Source organism: Eptesicus fuscus, chromosome 14, assembly GCF_027574615.1.
Source record: "Eptesicus fuscus isolate TK198812 chromosome 14, DD_ASM_mEF_20220401, whole genome shotgun sequence".
Classification (NCBI taxonomy): Eukaryota; Metazoa; Chordata; class Mammalia; order Chiroptera; family Vespertilionidae; genus Eptesicus; species Eptesicus fuscus.
In genome coordinates, this window is record NC_072486.1 from 29,413,527 (window position 1) to 29,432,633 (window position 19,107).

Genomic DNA, 19,107 nt, shown 5'->3' on the forward strand with positions numbered 1-19,107 from the left:
AACCACAACTAAGGTAACTAAAAGGGAAACCACAGTTTGTCTAATTACAGTAAATGTACTGATAATTAAGACAAAAAGGGAAAAAATTATAAACTAGCCATAGGAAGCTCAAGAAACAATAGTTAGAATGAGATTTCTCTTCTTTCATCAGAAATAATGGAACTTTTTTGGCAACATTCTGAAAATAACTGTCAACCTAGATTTCAAAATATCTAAAAATGTATCCTTTCTTAATGAAGATTAAATAAAGATATTTTCAGACCAAAACTTGTGGGAAAAAAATGTTTTTCCCCAGCAGGCATGCACTATGCATTGAAAGGAATACTAAAGATTTTTTTCAGGTAATCCTATCTAATAAAAGAGTAATATGCAAATTAACCACCACTCCGCTACACCCCAAAGCCACGCCCACCAGCCACGCCCACCAGCCAATCAGGAGTGAGTATGCAAATTAACCCAACCAAGATGGCTGTGTCCACAGAGAGAGCCAGAGGGAGGCTTGGGTTTCCCCAGCAATGGAGGAAGCCAAGCTTTCCGCACACCCTGGCTGGCCCAGGCCTCCGCTTAAGCTACAAAGTTTCAATTATAGAAGATAAATAAATTCCAGCAGAAATGGCTGCAGCCACGGAGCAAGCAGGAGGCTTGGCTCCACTCCAGGCTACAAAGTTTTAATTGTAGAAGATAAATAAATCCTAGATACCAGGGCCTTCGCTTGGGTCACAGGGGGGCGTAGCCAGCCTGAAAACCACCACAGGCCCCTCGCCCAGGCTGCCCTATGCCCCAAGGGAACCTCCACCCTGGTCCAGGACACCCTTCAGGGCAAACCAGCTGGCCCCCACCCATGCACCAGGCCTCTATCCTATCTAATAAAAGAGTAATATGCAGATTGACCATCACTCCAACACACAAGATGGCTACACCCATGTGGTCAAAGATGGCTGCCCCAATGTGGACACAAGATGGCTGCCACAAGATGGCCAGCAGGGGAGGGCAGTTGTGAGGGACCAGGCCTGCAAGGGAGGGCAGTTGGGGGCGATCAAGCCTTCAGGGGAGGGCAGTTAGGGGTGACCAGGCTGGCAGAGGAAGGAAGTTGGGGGCAAACAGGCTGGCAGAGGAGCAGTTAGAGATCAATCAGGCTGGCAGGGAGTGGTTAGGGAGTGATCAGGCTGGCAGGCAGAAGTGGTTAGGGGCAATCAGGAAGGCAGGCAGGCAAGCAGTTGGGAGCCAGCAGTCCTGGATTGTCAGAGGGATGTCCGACTGCCCACTGGGATTGGGCCTAAATGGGCAGTCAGACATCCCTCGAGGGGTCCCACATTGGAGAGGGTGCAGGCTGGGCTGAGGGACACCCCCCCTTCCCATGCATGAATTTCGTGCACCGGGCCTCTAGTGGAGAAGTAAAACCAGATGGAAGGTGGGAGATTCAGGGGAAAATAAAGAGAGCCAAAAGGGGAAATGTATATAAATCTAAAATATTATACAAAACAGTACTTATAATTCCTGTTGGATCTAAATATATATAGAATTAAAATACACAACAATAATATCAAGATAAATGAAGTTAAAATGGTGTGTTTCTTACATTGTATAAGAGCAGGTAAAAGTGTTAATTAAAATTAGGCTTGGTTAAGTCATTGATGATACAATCTCTGGAGTAACTTCTAAAAGTAGTAAAAATATATAATTGTTTTGAGATAAAAACTAGAGTAATAAATAATCTCAAAAAACTGAAAGAGCAATATAATAAAGAAATGAACATAGAACTGGTGAGAAAATAGGAAGCAAATATTAACCAAAATAAAGCTGAATAGAAAAATTAATATCAAAGTAGGCAAATATTTTGAGGAATTTTGTTTGAAAGGTTTGTAGAGAAATAGGCCAAGAACTGGAGGGGGACATTAATTCAATTTATTTTTTAATACTGTGGCCTAATGGAAATAACACAGGAAAGACATACACAATTTAAGAGTAAAGCTCTTTGGATAGAAAAGGGATGGGATTTAGGGCTGAAACAGAAGAGTTGGTCTTAGGGATGGGACAATACTTTTTTTTTTTTAAATTAAAATAAGCAAAGGATAAAGGTACCAGATTCATGTACATTTATAGATAGATTTGTAGGCGAGAAGATGAGATAGTTCTCTTCTGATTACATCTGTTTCCTAAGGAAAATCTACTAGTTGAGTGTAGGAGAGGTTATTATTGGTTTGAACAGAAGGAAGGTGTAATATAGCAGTTTTAATAAGTGAAAAAATACAATTACCTTGGAAATATACAAAGAATAGGCAGTGTCGAGAGTCCACTTAATCTTTGCAATCATTAATTTAAAGTGAGGCTAGTCAGTGTGGCAGTCATGTGTTTTTTTCCAGCTAAGTTCATGTTCTTCAGCGAAGATGTAGAGTAGGTGGAGTTGAATATGTGTTCAGGTAAAGCAAGCATAGTTTCTTTTTATCAGTGCTACACTTCCCTTGCCCTCTTTTATATGTATTGGTAGTGAGTTGGTGAGGGACTGTAATGCTGGTTGTGCTGAAAAGCACCTCCCAGCAAACCCTGTCTGACCCCACAGCTGGCTGTGCTCTGAAATTGGAATGAGGACTATTTAGCACTTTTGGTTCTCAGCTATTGGCCTAGTTGGCAAATGTGAGAAAATAGGAAAGAACCCATTTCGAACTTCACAGCATCAACACATCTGTCTGCAGAGATAGACCATGCAGATGCACGTAGATTCTATTCTCTCTTGTGGGATTTCAGCTCTAGGGCCTGGGAGGATAAGTCACTCACTTTACCTGTGGGTTATATCAGTATCCCCCTTTATGTCATCAATGTCTCCCCCTGTTAGCAACTTTGAGTAGGTTTCTGTGCCTTGAAAATAAGCAATCCTTGACAATAAGATCACTTTCCTCACCTGTATAAATGAGGAGGGGTTTTCAAATTATGCACCTTGAAGCCCAAGTTGTCACAGGGACTCGTGAGCAGGATGGAGGAAATAACAAAAAGGCACAAACAGCTCCTGGTCCCGCTAGCCCACTTCTCCTCTAACCCCTAGTACATGTAGGGTTCTTGTTAGGGATTTCACTCAAAAAGTTTCTATTTAAAAAAAAATGAATGTTGCCGAAACCGGTTTGGCTCAGTGGATAGAGCGTTGGGCTGCGGACTCAAGGGTCCCGGGTTTGATTCCGGTCAAGGGCATGTACCTTGGTTGCGGGCACATCCCCAGTGGGGGGTGTGCAGGGAGCAGCTAGCCGATGTTTCTCTCTCATCGATGTTTCTAACTCTCTATCCCTCTCTCTTCCTCTCTGTAAAAAATCAATAAAATATATTAAAAAAAAAAAAAAAATGAATGTAAACCCTACTCTTCCCGCTCTTATATTGTATAATGCCATGGCATAGATTCATTTATATTTGTTTTTAGTGATAGTACAACTTTAAGTTATAAGATGAGGGTAGGTCTGAAATCATTGCCCAGGTCATATGTCGAGGCACGTGTCAGTCATTGTGATATGGTCATTATAACCCCCTAGCTATCTTCCTGGTTCTCTGACTCTCAGAAGACCTTGTCGAGTTGGTCACTCTGGTCCAGGTGAGGTGCAGAAGTCGTAATGCTTCTAAGATGAACAGCTTCCGCTCCGATACAATTTTGGCACCTATGTTTCCTTCCCTTCTTCTCTCTTCAATGTTGTTTAGAAATACAGCCATTTTGTTGAGGGAGCCTCATTTCAATGGGGTCATGCCTTGGGCGAGGGATTCACAAACTCATGTGATCTCATCAGTTCAACAGTTTTATTTATAGCTGTGTGGACTGGCAACTTGTTCTTGGCACAGTTCCAATGGGCATCCATTAGTAATTCTGGGGCTGTCACATACTCACCAGCCATAAATGTGAGTGAGGCCTGACCAGATGAAAAAGTAGAATTAGCTGAGAAGAAGAAGGTACTGAACTTTAGCCTCAGGTCATGTGTGATGGTCACAAGTCAGCGATTTATTAATTTATTCAATTATAGGGCTATTTTCAATAAATAGGAGATCAAATAATTTATTACTTCTTCAAAGGGTCTCTTGATAAAATCTGGAAAAACTGGCATGAAGAAAGAGTTAACTTTTACCCAGTTAACTGAGTAAAACTTAACATTAAATCCAAACTGGAATTCTAACTAACACTTTTACTTTGAAGACCGGGTTTAGGAAAAGGAGCTACTACATCTTGTTCATTTTCTTGGAAGAAAATTCCAGGCTTAATTTTATCAATGAAAATTACATATTTTTCTTATTCATTTGTATGCTTAATTTTACAGATCCCATGCTTACTAGGCCACAACTTCTTACAGGCTTCCTCAGACATGTGGGCTACCATCTGAAAATCAGAGCAAAATCATTAATTTCTTTTTTATTGTCTTAAACAACATTAAATGTGACTCATTAAAATAGAAAAAGGACATCATTTTAACAGGTGTTTTTTTTTTTTAAAAAAAAACCCACACACAACAAAGATAATAAGATTCCTATAGAGGAAATGCTTAAAGAGAATAAACCCCAGGCAGACTTCCTTTGGAGCAGAAAACGAAGCTGTGTGTGTGGAAGGAAGGCATCTGATTCCTGGCCAGTGGCCATTCTCGGGGCTGTTTTTTGTGTTCCAGGGAGACGGTGTGACTGTCCTCCACAATTGCCGTAATTGTATCAGAAGTTTTATTTTTAAAAAATCATCTTATCAAAAGGGCAAATGCCCTAACCGGTTTGGCTCAGTGGATAGAGCGTCAGTCTGCGGACTGAAGGGTCCCAGGTTCGATTCCGGTCAAGGGCATGTACCTTGGTTGCAGGCACATCCCCAGTAGGGGGTGTGCAGGAGGCAGCTGATCAATGTTTCTCTCTCATCAATGTTTCTAACTCTCTATTCCCTCTCCCTTCCTCTCTGTAAAAAAATCAATAATAAAAATATATATATACATTTTTTTAAAAAACGGGCAAAGAAGTACCTTCATTTTTCTTCCCACTGCCCTAAACCTTAGTATGTCCTTCACAGTTCCATTTGTGCATGCTGAAACAAAAACCTCACACTGCATCCCTTAGCAACTGAGATTATTGTAAACAGCATACAATGTACAGAACACAGATCTGTTTTTGTTAAAAATTTTTGTTGCGGTGAAAAATATCTGCTGCTCTTGTAGGAATCCCTATCCTATTTAATGCCATTTCTTTAAGTCATGCAAGCTAACAGAATCCTAGAAGTTCCTTTCTAAATGCCTTTTTCTCCTTCACTCCTCATATTCTACTGTTCATGAATTCATGGAACTTTCTTCTATCATATTGCATTGGCTCTACTTTTTTATCCATACTCTCTGCCATGACCTCCATTTAATAACTTGTTTCTGTCCTGGGACATTGCATTGTCTCCGGAGATAGTCTTTCAGCCTTCCAATTTGCTTTCACCTTGGCTCCCATCAAACCCATCCGGCCAGCAGGTGAAAGAGGATGTGGGAGGTTGGCTGGCTGGCTTTGCCCCCGATCAGGGTCGCGGGGAGTGACCAGGGCCAGTGCCGGCCAGGGGGAGGGGCCACAGGAGGTTGGGGGGGCTGTGTCCCCATTGGGCTGGTTGGCTGCCACAGTGTGCCTCAGAGTGACTGGTCGTTCCAGTTGTTCCGCTGTTCCGGTTGCTTGGCTTTTATATATGTAGATATAGATAATGATTTTGTTGATCTATCTGGCCTGCATCTCTGACCAATCTAGTATTTCCTTCACATTCTCGTGGCTAAGACTCTAATACTTCCAATGCATTTCATCCCATCATTTTATAACTCCATGTTGCTCACTATGGTACGTATTTTTCTATTCTATCTAAAGGACTCCTACTTATTCTTTAACTAGATGCCCAGTGCATGAAATTTGTGCATGGGGGGAACCTCAGCCCGACCTGCACCCTCTTGCAATCTGGGACCCCTTGGGGGATGTCTGACTGCCAGTTTAGGCCCAATCCCTGTGCGATTGGGCCTAAACTGGCAGTCGGACATCCCTCTTACAATCTGGGAACACTGGCTCTTAACTGCTTGCCTGCCTGCCCCATCACTCGCCTAACTGCCTCTGCTTGCCTGCCCCATCACCCCTAACCACCTCTGCCTGCCTGCCTCATCACCCTTAACTGCTCTGCTTGCCTGCCTAATCACCCCTAACCACTCTGCCTGCCTGATCCCCCTAACTGCTCACCTGCCTGCCTGATCATCCCTACCCATCTCTGCCTTGGCCCCCGCCACCACGGCTTCATCCGGAAGGACGTCTGGAATGATGTCCAGAAGGTTGTTCAGCTGCCTGGTCTAATTAGCATATTACGCTTTTATTATTATAGATACCCAGCTCAAATAGTTCTTTTTTTGGATCTTACAAACTTCCTTACTTTGCCCTTAAAAACAGAACTGGTCTTTTTCTTCCTTAGTGATACCAGTAAGCCTAGAATACATTGCTGTGCTAAAATTGTCTTCCCTTAGAGACTGTGAATAGGGACTAGGTCATTTTTATCTTGATACTAGAGGCCCAATGCACGAAATTCGTGCAAGCGGCTTGGCCCTGGCAGCTGGGGTGGCTTGTCTCGGCCCTCACAGGCCTGGCTTCATCTGGAAGGTTGTTTGGCTGTCCGGTCTAATTAGCATATTATGCTTTTATTATTATAGATATCCTCTGTTTAGCACTGGGACTGGTATATGGGAGATATTCTATAAATATTCATTGAGTAAAACTAAATCCAAGCTTATAGCAAAAAATATATTTTTTAAGACTTTTGTTTTCTTCTGCTTATAAAAATACTATACAACCAATGTAAAAAAGTCAGAAAAGATGCAAACAGTAGATGGTCTATTTTTCAAATTGAATCTCTAAGTTTTGTGCTTTATTTCCAAGACCTTTGTAAGCCTATTTTCTCTTATTCCTGGGAATTCTCCAAGGGGTTTATTCTGTTTCAGAATAGGCCTGTTGCTGTTTATTACAATGGCTAACAGAGAAAGGACTCAGCTGTTGTCCTGGACAACTTCATCGAAGTGCCACTTCAGGTTGGAATCTTGTTCCCAAGCCGCAGTCTCTATGACGCCTTGGTAACAGGAAGGTTGAAACATGATTTCTTCCTCTCACTACTGGAGATGCTGACACTTTGCCATCTTGCAATGCAGTCGAGAGTGCAGGTACTCAACTGCTACATTGCAGGGCTGGTTTATTATGGTAGTACATGTGTCAACTTAAGTGGTTCCATAGTAATGTCTCCTTGCTGGATCTGGTTTGCACTCCTAGAGCCCTAGATTCCTTTTTCTCTTGTGGTGAATTATTTTTCAAGGACACTATTGTCTGCTCTGTTTCTTTTCTTTTTTTTTTTTAAAAAAATATTTTATTGATTTTTTACAGAGAGGAAGGGAGAGGGATAGAGAGTTAGAAATATTGATGAGAGAGAAACATTGATCAGCTGCCTCCTGCACACCCTCTACTGGGGATGTGCCCGCAACCAAGGTACATGCCCTTGACCGGAATCGAACCTGGGACCCTTCAGTCCACAGGCTGACGCTCTATCCTCTGAGCCAAACCGGTTACGGCTGCTCTGTTTCTAATTGTCCTACTCTCAACTCCTTTCTTCACTACCTGCAGACAAGTCTCTGCATATCTGAGCCCCAATCGTGCATAGAATTCAAATTTATAATCCAGTTTTCTTAGCCTATCCTTTGTAATAGAACAAAAAAATAAATAAAAAACTGAACTCCACTCAATGAATATACTAATTGTTTTTCCTAATTTGTACCATTAGCTCTATTAGTCCTAATTAATAATTTACCCATATAACAGAGAAGGTTTGTGGTTAATTTTGCTAATTATGAAAAACCTCTGAAGGATGTTGGGTTAGAGTGTGATAGTAGACGTACATTTTTCTCCTTGGAGAACTGATTCATGGTCTGTTTTTGCCAGTGCATTATGGTAAGTTCAACTGAATGGTACATAACTTGAATAGAAAAAATGGAATTGACTTTTTCTTCTGGATAGCCTGGGTTTTACTTTGCCTGGCTGTGTATGTTATTATTCTGTTGCTTTACTTGTGTAGACATAGTCTGTGTGTTTTTGAGGTAGGTGTTCCAAGAATCACACCCAGTTACAGGAAAATGAAAGTTCTTTAACAACAATCATAACACTGTATATACCTGTGTGGTAGATTCACATTTTTTATGGCTCATGATACCTTTTAATGAGTAGCGAGTACTGGTATTATTAATTACTAAAGGCCCGGTGCATGAATTCATGCACAGGTGGGGTCCCTCGGGGTGGCCTGCGGAGATCAGGCCCCAGCTGGTTCCCCCAGCCTCGCAGCCCCACCGCCCTGCCTGGTACCCTGCTCTGGCCTGGTGCCGCCCTCTCACCTGCTTCATCATCCTGCTGTGGTCCCGCTCTTGTCGGGGCCCATAGGGCTGGCAGTGCCTCCATTGCTGCCAGCTGCCAGTGCTGCATCGCTGACGCCTGCCATGTTCCATGCCATCCCCTGGTGGTCAGTGCACGTCATAGCAGTGGTTGAACTCCTGGTGGAACGACTGCCCAAAGGGATGATTTGCATATTAGGCTTTTATTATATAGGATAATGCTATGTAGTCTGGCAAATCAGATGTGATTATTCAACTTTACTGAACATAGAGAATGCACTGAGATTATTTTATTTCTTGCTTTGAATAAACTCTGAAAGGATATACACATATTTTAAACTCATCACTCAGAAACAGAGATAGATTAAGACTCTCAGTGGTCATTTTTATTAAGCAAATACAAATTGGAAATGTTTATGATGAAATATATCAAATTTGAACAAAAATGTTGTAAACAGTAATTCTACAACTGGGAAGACATCTCAATCTTGTTAAGTTTGGTGACATCTTCCCAACCATGTCTAATCTTCAGTATCTTCTTTCTCAAGCATGGCAGGAATAGTATAGCTTTACATACCAGGACAACAATTGGAAGGAAAACAGCTATCATAAAACTTGGAGGTGTATACCACACAAATTGTTTTATATCGACCCATTTATTCCAGGCAAAAATCAATGCATGTATTGTGCCCAGTAGAAGGGCAACAATTCCTAGCTTGCTCTGCAAAAGAAAAAAAAAAATTATCTTGGTGAAGACTGGTTCCAAAAGTTTTTCCATCTTACTTAATCTGGGTCTGGTCTGTGGCTTGGAAATTCTTTCATTCATCTGCAATGGTTTTCCTATTACATTTCTTAACAATGTCCACTCACACCTTCCCATTCTTTTTAACATGTCCCTACATTACCCCTACTTTTGGGTAATGCCTCTGCCTCCAGGCTATTTAAATTAAGAAACTTCACAACCCTCTTCCTTTCTGTCTCAGCCAGTCAATAACACTGTCTTCCCTTCCTCCACACTTTGTTCATCTCTCTTAGGACACTTATTTTGGGATGGTTTGTCTCTTGTGCATTCACCTTAATTCTGCCTATCAAGAGACATCTAAAACCAGGGGCCCTCTTACTCATCACAGGACCCCTACAGAAGCAACACAGTGATTTGTGCATTTTAGGTGCTCAGCAAAGAGTGGTGGGTCGACTGAAGATTAGTGCAAAAATCATTTCGACCTCAGTGATCTTTATTAATTGCGAAGGCAACCAAAGTGATTGACTTGGATTTTGGTATCTGAATACTGAAACAAATGACCTTGGCCTATGTTAAAAAAAGCAAACATTCTGATAAAATGGGAAAATATCAACAATCGTTTTAATGTTTGAACAAAACATAGAGATATGAAGATGTGGAGAAAAAATTCAGCTAGCATTAGGATACTTGGCACCATCCCAATAAAGTTGCTTAAAAATAGCCGTTCACCTAAATAATTTTACAGCATCCTGACGATAGCTCTTCTAGATAACTTTTGACTTCTATTCACTTACTGGAAATGGTCATTAGCCTGCCAGGAGAGATTCAGCTCATAATTATTGAGCAGTAAGTATCCTTAAGCCCCAATGAATACAATCAAATGGTTAAGTTTCTATTTTCAGATATAAATCTCCAACATAAGTTGGAGAATAATCAGTTCTTGGACTGTAAATGAGAAGTTTCTAGGTTATTAATTGAAAAATTCATGTGACTTGTTGAAGATTAATTTTACCAAATGTGTATTACGTACTTATTATGAAGTAGGCGTTGTGTATGTAGTGTAGTGAAATGGGCTTAGTCATCAGGACTCAGTGCTTGAATTCCTGATTCCATCTGAACAGTGGTGTTCAGCATGTGTGTGGCAGGCAGAGCAACGTAAGAAGAAAGTTATTTAATGAGGAGCAGAGAACTCCAATGGCTATCAGGCTGAACCTACAAAATCAACAAATACTGCACTTGGAAAACATGGCACCCTCTCTAAGCCACAGTGGAGTGACTCAGATGGAGACACACTTTTCAGCCTAATCCGATGTCTTGATAAAGTGTTTGTGGGAGTATATGTATGACCATGTACAAAGGATAGTAGGGAATGTCTGATTTTGTGGGAATTTACAGAGATGTCTACCCATACAAGGTAAAGCTATATAATTTTAAAAATCTTGGCAGTGCTTATGGCTTAATTAATTTTAGTCCTTTGAATCTTGTCTGACATAAATCCCCTTGTGAATTCTGGCACATAGCTCTTTTTATGGTGTAATCTACTACTAGGAGATTAACCTCAGTAAATCTAAAATGGTTTGAATTCCAAGAATATTGAGAAGCTTCAAGTGGGTAAGCTACATAAAATTTAACTTGGAAAAAGCAGCATTTAAAATTAGGTATTAGAATACCTTTGGTAGATATAACTCCATATTTCAAGGAGAGATGCTTTTTTATGGATAGTACAAAGCTATGTAACTTAAAGGGATGAATAAAATTAGGTGCTAGGCAAGAGAATATTTTTATTTTTGGGGGGAAGTAAAAAACAACACCATAAATATTAAATTTCTAAAATATCACATTTAAAATTATTAGATGGAGAGCTGTCTAACACATTTCAAATGTTAGAAATATTTCTCTTTGAGTAATGCCTTTTATCTATGTCTAGAAAACACTTCTATTTAGCAGCAATAGGGAAAAATTATAGGAGAGCACAGTATTAATGGGAACAAGTGGTAGGATCTTGGCTACTGGCAAACCATTGGTTACTTTTTATGGGGTAAAGTCCGTATACTTGATCATGTTTATAAGCACAAAAAGATTGACCTCTCTGAGGGAACAGAAGCATTTTATGCATCATTTACCTGGATATAGTGAAATTCTCTCCATGTCAAAGAGTCACTCACAGATGGAATAGATGTCACAGCCAACAGAGCCAGGATTGCAAGTGCCACGATTCCCAGAGACACATAAATTTCCATTCTCCAAACATCATGCTCAATCCAGGCATCTTCTTTCTTTTGTTGGACCTACCGGAGGGTGAGAAGAGGAATGAGTGTAAAGAACACGTAGTTCCCACACATGAACCCCCTTCTACACTCACTCTGGCTGCTGCGGAGGGCCCGATAACTGGAGGTCTCTACACAATTATGACTTGTTTTTGCATTCCTCGGAAAGAAATGGCATGGGAACTGTTAATCACTTTCTTGAATGCAACATTGATGTAACTGTTTTATTTACATAATAATTTTGGTTAGAACTGTAACGTGCATGCACACGTGGTAAATAAACAGAAAATAAGAAAAATGAGCATTAAAAGTAATCTTGTGAGGGTGGTAGAAAATGGAGATGTGGCTGTGCCCATGAACACAGTACTTGTTTATGTTGTTAAAGTTGTAGTTTAAATTTTCAGCTTAAAATAAATTCCTCGATGTAAAACTATACAACCAAGCCCCAATATAAAGGGTTAATAATAAAACATTTTAAAATGCTGATTACTTTCTCAGCACAGGGTTTCAACAGGGGTTTGAGGTGTTGATATTACCACGACAAAGTGTTAATCTGTTAGGTGACTTAGACTTTTTGGTTTAGTGATATCGTCAATCTCATCATCCTACCTGTTGATACGCCCAGTTCAGCAACTTGTACCTGTAGGATCGCCTCATTGGATAGGATAAACTATAAATTGCATGCAGGATAGCAAAAAAGAAACTGAGCAGCCCAAATTGCTTTCTTGTTAACATCCACCTATCCAACCAATGTGGAAATTTCTTATACTTGGTTCCATTATGAAGCTGTACAGCTGCTGCTATCACACCTGGCAAATACACCAGGGCCAAGAGGGTGATGGAAACCATTGGCAAGACTTTGTTGATGACCAGGATTGGAATTTTATAAAAACACTGCTGATGGGAAGTTACGAGAGGGTGAATTACTTCCCTCAGAAGAGTGTAGAGAAAAGCCAGAGATGATACGACAGCAGCAATTTTAATTGGCAAGCGCCATTCTGGGAAGAGCTCCTGTTTGTGCTGAAGCTTTTGAGGACAGTCAAATTCATCAAAATGGGTTGTTTGGTCCAAGTGCAAAAGCACAGATCTTTTCAGCATGCTGGTCTCTCCTGAGTTCTTACTCTATGAAGAAAAGAAATAAAACATCTTAAAATTTAAACAACGTATTTCCTTAAACGAATTATTTATTGCTCATGGTGCTTTTCAGTTAAAATGGACATTCAGAACCTTGCTTTTGGATACTGGTTTTAGTTGAAGAGATGGCATAGTCTATGTGGCACTGATTAAAGGTGCAGGTAGCTACTTTGGGGTTCTCTATTAATTTCTGTTACTCATTTTTCAAAATAAACACATGCTTCAGATATCTCCAGTAAAGCTTAGGCCATGTGCTTCTGTCTTGAAGGCATAAAAGGATGCAATAATGCAACTGGGAAACTAAAATTGAAAACAAAAAAACATCCAGTAATCTTTGGTAAAAAATAATAACAGTTGTAAATTGTAACAGTTGTGTGTATTTTAAAATATTTTTATTGGTTACTGGGCAACTCTTGGCAAAAAACTGAAGAGTGAATTTTTCATTAATTATAGTGCAGGAGATTAGGACTAATATGGTCATTACTATTAGAAAAAATTTATAATTTCCGTCACAGTAGTCTTAAACCTTGATTTTATATTTCTAAACTATCTCATTGGTGCATGTAATGACGGGCAAATAGTCTATTAGAAGTACAAAGGCTATATAAGTAGTTAAATCCCACAGGGATTATCTATTTCCTGAGAAAGTTATACTTCTTTACTCAGTTGTATTTCTAGTTGGTCAACAATTCCAAAGAAGGTTACATTGAATACTCTGTCATTTCCACAATTGACTGATATATCAGCAAATTAAAAACACACACACAAAACTCAAAGTGAGAAATTATATCTGTGTTTCTTTATTGTGTTACTTATGAATAAATTTACTTTCTCACCCAATATATATTACTCATTTCTTATAGCTCTATATGTAGAACCATAGCATTTTAATGCTCGGAATATTAGTGATTAACTTGCTCTCATTTCCTCATGTTATTCATGGTAACTTTACTTCACACAGTTCTCTATAATTTTTGGTGTTTAAAAATGACCTCTCACCATTTGACTTTTACTTCCTGTAATAAATCACTGTTACATCAATGTCTTTTCCAGTTACTCCAGTTAGAAGGGAGTTGAGCAGGATATAGCATCTGTCATCTCTTCATATTAAAATAATCTAAGTACAATCAACTGAGACCAATTTTCTGGTTAAGGGTGAAGAGTTACGGAACAGGAAGTAGAGCAGTTAACTTAGTGTGCTTATAATACCTTATTTTGCTTATTAAAATAATTAAGGCAAAATAAATAATTTCTATTAAAACTGCAGTTGAGATCATTTAGTAAGGTAAAAAGAGTTTAAAACAAAAAATTTCCACCACTTTTTCAGTTGATATAATGTAGTCAGAAACATTTTATCTTGAGGTGGGGAAAAGTGGGACCAGTGGTTCTTACTCTAAAATTGAATGCATTTGGTTAAACGGTGAATCATTAATTAACTTGATGATCTCTTGGTAAGCTGCCATGGTGCCCACTAAAAAATTCATGCTTGCACAACTGTCATATGGGCACTGGCGATTCTTTTGAAACACTTAGACTCATTGAATGTTAGAAAACATTGGAAGGGCTTGGTCTGACAGATGATATGGTCTGACTCGCTCACTTTACAGATAGACCGAGACCCAGGATTTTCAGTGAGTCATTCAAGGTTATTCAGCTAAGTGCATGGCAGTCAGTCAAGGTACAGTTTCTCTCCTATATGTCACTGACCTGCACCCATCACAGTATCAGAGAAAGTATCAGCAGGCGAGGGTGCAAAATCACTTTTACAGCACCACGAGATATAGAATTGCATTTGAGTTATGTTTATGGATTTTAATTAGTTATTGTTTTACCAAATAATCATCTTCTTCTAGACTTCTCCTAGGCTTCATTTTCCAAAGTTCTTGGTTTGTGATGTTTTGTTGAATTTCCATTAATTCAATAAACTATTGCTTCAGCCGCCTATGGAAATAAAAACAATTATCTTCTTCAAGTCCATGCTCTTTATGACACTGACAGGGCGATATGAGCAGTGTCCTCATATGAGGACGACAGTGGCAGATAAAATATGATTAAAATACAGTTAGTGACTGATTTACACGTTAAACTTCACATTACAATCTCCACCCGGGGCCCTTGTGCCAAGAGAAACTGCTTCACTTTGTCCAACTAGCGGTACAATGCATGATCTAGGTGTCTATGAAATTCAAATGGTTGGACGTTGCCTTTTGTTTAGGGGAATTTAACTCCAGGTGCTCATTTAGAGGGATGCCAACTCCCCTCAAAGGTAAATAGAATTAGGAATGCATTTTTTTCTGAGGGTAATAATGTTATCAATGGAAGCTGGAGTTTGCTGGTATAAGATTATACCCCAGGAAGTTGTATTTTTTGGGGTTGACACTAGAATTTGAAGTAATAATTAAATGATTTCATGGGCAAATTTTTTTTGCGTTTCAGACAACGAATAAAATGGACACTCTTGGTAAGATGAATCCTGATAGTGGCATAAAGGACCGAAAGGTGGTATTTTCAGAGTAACAGGCTGGTTTTTGTTGGTAAAACATAAATTGCTGGTATTTCCATTGGGGTTATTGAGTTGTGTTCAATCACTGACATGCCCCCTATCCTGGTCAACCCTGTGGAAACTAATTTTGTCCAACTTCCTACCCTATAAAGGAATGTTTTCCTTAACACCCAACAGAACTTCATTCAGGCTTGGTGTAACATTTTTTAGGAAAGAGAAACATATAATGTCACAATATTATTCATTGTTTTTATTTGTTCTAAATGTATTTCCAGAAGAATACATCTCCAATTTGTACAGTTGTGAAATTCAATGAGTAAAGCAGATTAGATATACAATAATTTGACTGAGAGAAAACAATCCAAATGTTTCTGAATTTTAGAGCACCTGCAATATTTCATTAAATGGAAAGTTGTTGCCAGGAGTAGTTTAAAATACTTAAAACACTCCCCAACTTTTAAAGGTTTGATCTTCACAAAGAATGAAGAAGAGCCATCTTTACATAATTCCATTTGCCTTTGTTGAAGCGCTCGGAGAACATTTTCCATATATTACTTATTTTGAAATTTCACAATATTCATGCTAAGGATATTTGTTTTGATCTGTCCACCTTGACTGGAATCGAACTCGGGACCGTTGAGGCCACTGGCTGAAGCTCTACCCACTGAGCCAAATCAGCTAGCTCCCCCTCCCCCTTTTTTCTTGAGTAAACACCTTTATGACATGAGCTAAGATAGGAGGGAAGAGGATTTCTTTGCCTTTCTGGGCCTTGATTTTCCTTAGACAGAAAGCCAGCTCCTTGCCCTCTAGCACAGAGCCATCTAGTCTTGAAGTGATGCATGGAAGAAGTTTGCCCGCTGGTCCTGCTCCTGGAGAAGACTGCTGACTTTGGCATCCTTTTTCCTTTCATCATATTTCTTCTGAATTCTCTTTGATTTTTTTTTTTTTTTTTTTTTTAAACCTCTTCCTCCTCAATAGTCAGCTTGGCCCCTTCTTGCGGCCCAAGGGCAGTGTCTGGTGTGACTCATAGCACTGTCAGTATGGTGTGCTGTCAATGAGCTTGACGCAGTTCTTCACTAGGGCCTTTACCAGTTCATTGCTGGATGCATTGTAGACATCAATAATCCTTGTTTTGTGAGTCCAATACGCTGAGTCCCAGAAGTTGCCCACGTCCAGCCTCAAGGCTTGGTACTTCTTGTTGCCTCCCGGCACATAGACTGTGTGTATGCAGTGGGGTTCAATCTTAGCGTTGGCAGCAGGGCGTCCCAGTTCATATGTTTGCTTCTTGTCGTAGGCCTCTCTCGCCCCCAGTCCTGTGGCGCCTGTGCCAGCTGACCCTAGAGATGCCCATGGTTTAGTGCTGACTGGAAAGAGCCCATTTTAAAAGAATTATATAGCTAACCAGTTTTGCTCAGTGGATAGAGCATCGGCCTGCAGACTGAAAGGTCCCAGGTTTGATTCCGGTCAAGGGCATGTGCCTCGGTTGTGGGCACATCCCCAGTTGGAGGTGTGCAGGAGGCAGCTGATCGCTGTTTCTAACTCTCTATTCCCTCTCCCTTCCTCTCTGTAAAAAATCAATAAAATATATTAAAAAAAAATGAATTATATAAAAAATTTCCTCCATTTGGAGAAATGCTCTTCCTTTGGCCATAGAAGTGGGCATGTGACTCAGTCTGGGCTATTCACAGTTCTCTATTCCTCTGATCACATTGATTGGTTTAGGGATGGCATACAAGCCCTGTTGAGCCAGTCAGAATCCTTCTTTGAGATTTATACATGGAAGTGGAAGATAGAGAGGACATGTCTAACATTTTAAGTTGGGATGATGGAAACCTACCACACTTCCTTCCACATGCTGTGAGGAGGAAGATGCCTTCGATAGGATGGAAGACAGCCCAAACACAGAAGCACAAGCAAGAAATAGGGACACAGAAGAGTTCCAGTGATATATTTTAAGTGTTTCGATTCCCTGAGGCAAGATACTGATATTTTCAGTTACACAAGCTAATGCAGTCCCTTTCTTTTGCTTGTTAGTTTGACTTGTTACTAGTATAGCATTGGCATTTGAAAGAGTTCTGAGTAAAGCATATGCCAGTCATCTAGTATGGTATTCATGAACTCAACTCTGTGATGGACACTGAGGAGGGAAAGAGAAATGAGACTTTATGCCTGCTCGAGAGGAGCTTATGGTATTTTTCCTTAAGTAGTGTTACTCCAAATCACTGGTGATTTAGCTAACATTATAACGAGAACTAGAGGCCCGGTGCACGAGTTCGTGCACAGGTGGGTCCAGCAGGGCCACCCTGATGGGGGCTGATTGGGCTGGGCTGGCAGGGGGAGGGGGTGAGGGAGGTTGTCCGGCTGGCCCCTACCCTGATGGGGTGGGGGGGCCAATCAGGGACGAGCTTGCGGGGGCGGGGGAGGGAGGCCCTGCCCCCCATCAGGGTCGGGCAGCGGCGGGGGGTGGGTGCGAACGAGGGGGGGGGTGTGAGGGAGGGCGCTGCAGGAGGTTGGCTGGCCCTGCCACTGATGGGGGGAGGGGGGCAGAGGGGGCGGGGGACGAGTATACAGCCATTCATCAACCTGGTAGCCAGACTATGCTGAAGAGCAAAGCCAAGGAAAAGCCCAGAGCAGCGAGGGAGGCAGCCTGTGGACTGTGTGGCCCACAGTCTACTTTGTGCCCAGAAGCCAAGAAAATAAAATGTCAGTCGAATAAACTATGGTGGTTTCCATCAGACATTAACCAAATATATAATTTAAATTCCACAGTGAAATCTTCTCATGAAAACAAACAAACAAATAAATAAATACAGGAAACAGCACAGTGTTCAGATATTAGGAACTCCAGAATCTGACCCAAAGTTCTCTTTTCATCCCCATTAAAAAAGCAAAGCATATTTCTTGATGTGACGGTTCCATTTTGCTGTAACAGGACTGCTGACCTCATGTTCTTGCTAAATATTGACATAGCCCAACTGACTCATGTTTATGTCCAAGAGTTTAGAATTTGAAGAAACTCAATGACTGGAACACATTGTGGGCTGCTTTGCAGTTCCAAACTGATACTTTCAGTGGACACTTTTGTTACCACATTTAACTCCTGAGGGGGAGATGTTTTTCTTCACTGGGCTGCTTTTCTTAAGCACTGCATCGGCCCTGTGCTACATGAATGACTTCTTATTAAGTGTCAGGATGTTATATATATATGTAAAACAAAATGAACAGAGTAAGAAATCTGGAAGTGTTAGTTATATTTTATCTCTACAATCCCCTTTCAGTGCATTTGACCCAGGACGAAACTAAATAAAGCCTTGATTGACTTTTTTTGGAGGGAATGTGAACCCCAATCCAGATCCTGAAAGAGCAGGACTAATGTTCCCAGGACTTAAAAACTTCCTGTCACTAGGAAACATGAAGACAAAGTTGCGCGATTTCAAGCACTAGGCACCAACCATTCATCAATGCGACGCACACCCACGGCGATTTTGCCAAGTTGGCAACCTTGCCATCAGAACCCAACCTAAGCAAACTTAATAGCCCATCATTTTCCCGGATCCCCCAGCGAAAAGGCTTCCTTAGGAGCGTCTGGCTCCCAGCCCCGGACCCGTCACCGCGGAGCGCTGGGCTGCGCGGGGAGCCGGCTGGCAGGCAGCGCAGCGCGCCCGGCAGAGGCGCAGAAGGCGAGTGGAGCTGCGCTCGCCCGCAGCGCCGCCGCCCGGTCCCGCGCCGGCTCGGACGGACGCCCCGGCGGCCCGAGGCTGGCAGCCGGCGACCAGCCGGAATGATTCAAGGGACTCACCCGCTGCTCGGCGCGACCCGACCCGGCGGTTAAGTGGCGGCCGCCGAGCTGTCCCGAGGTACCAGCCCCACGCGGCGCCCGAGCCGAGGAGCGCGGGCGCTGACCCCGCCCCCGTGCCCACCGCGCTGTAGCGCCACCTGCGGGTGCCTCCCGGCCCGGCGGCTCCGGCCTGGATGCAGCCCTCGCAGGTCCCAGGGGCCCACGTTAGGGTTTCCTCTATGTTGCAACCTGGCCGCTCCCGTGGATTTGTTTTGTTTTGTTTCTCGCTCAAATAGCCCTGCCCCCCGCTGAGGTTG

At 41.5% G+C, this 19,107-nt stretch overlaps 1 protein-coding gene and 1 pseudogene across 1 annotated transcript; both read right to left on the bottom strand.

Moving 5' to 3' along the window:
• Window positions 1-8,726: 8,726 nt before the first annotated feature.
• STEAP1 (STEAP family member 1) lies at window positions 8,727-18,889 on the bottom strand. The gene is made up of 5 exons (XM_008149304.3): window positions 18,812-18,889; window positions 14,342-14,450; window positions 11,985-12,497; window positions 11,232-11,396; window positions 8,727-9,087 (listed from the first exon to the last, which is right to left on the bottom strand). Exons 2-5 carry the CDS (start codon window positions 14,420-14,422, stop codon window positions 8,830-8,832), a joined length of 1,017 nt encoding a protein of 338 aa, XP_008147526.1. The 5' UTR covers window positions 14,423-14,450; window positions 18,812-18,889; the 3' UTR covers window positions 8,727-8,829.
• On the bottom strand, window positions 15,533-16,363 carry LOC114234403 (40S ribosomal protein S8-like; annotated as a pseudogene).
• Window positions 18,890-19,107: the final 218 nt, after the last annotated feature.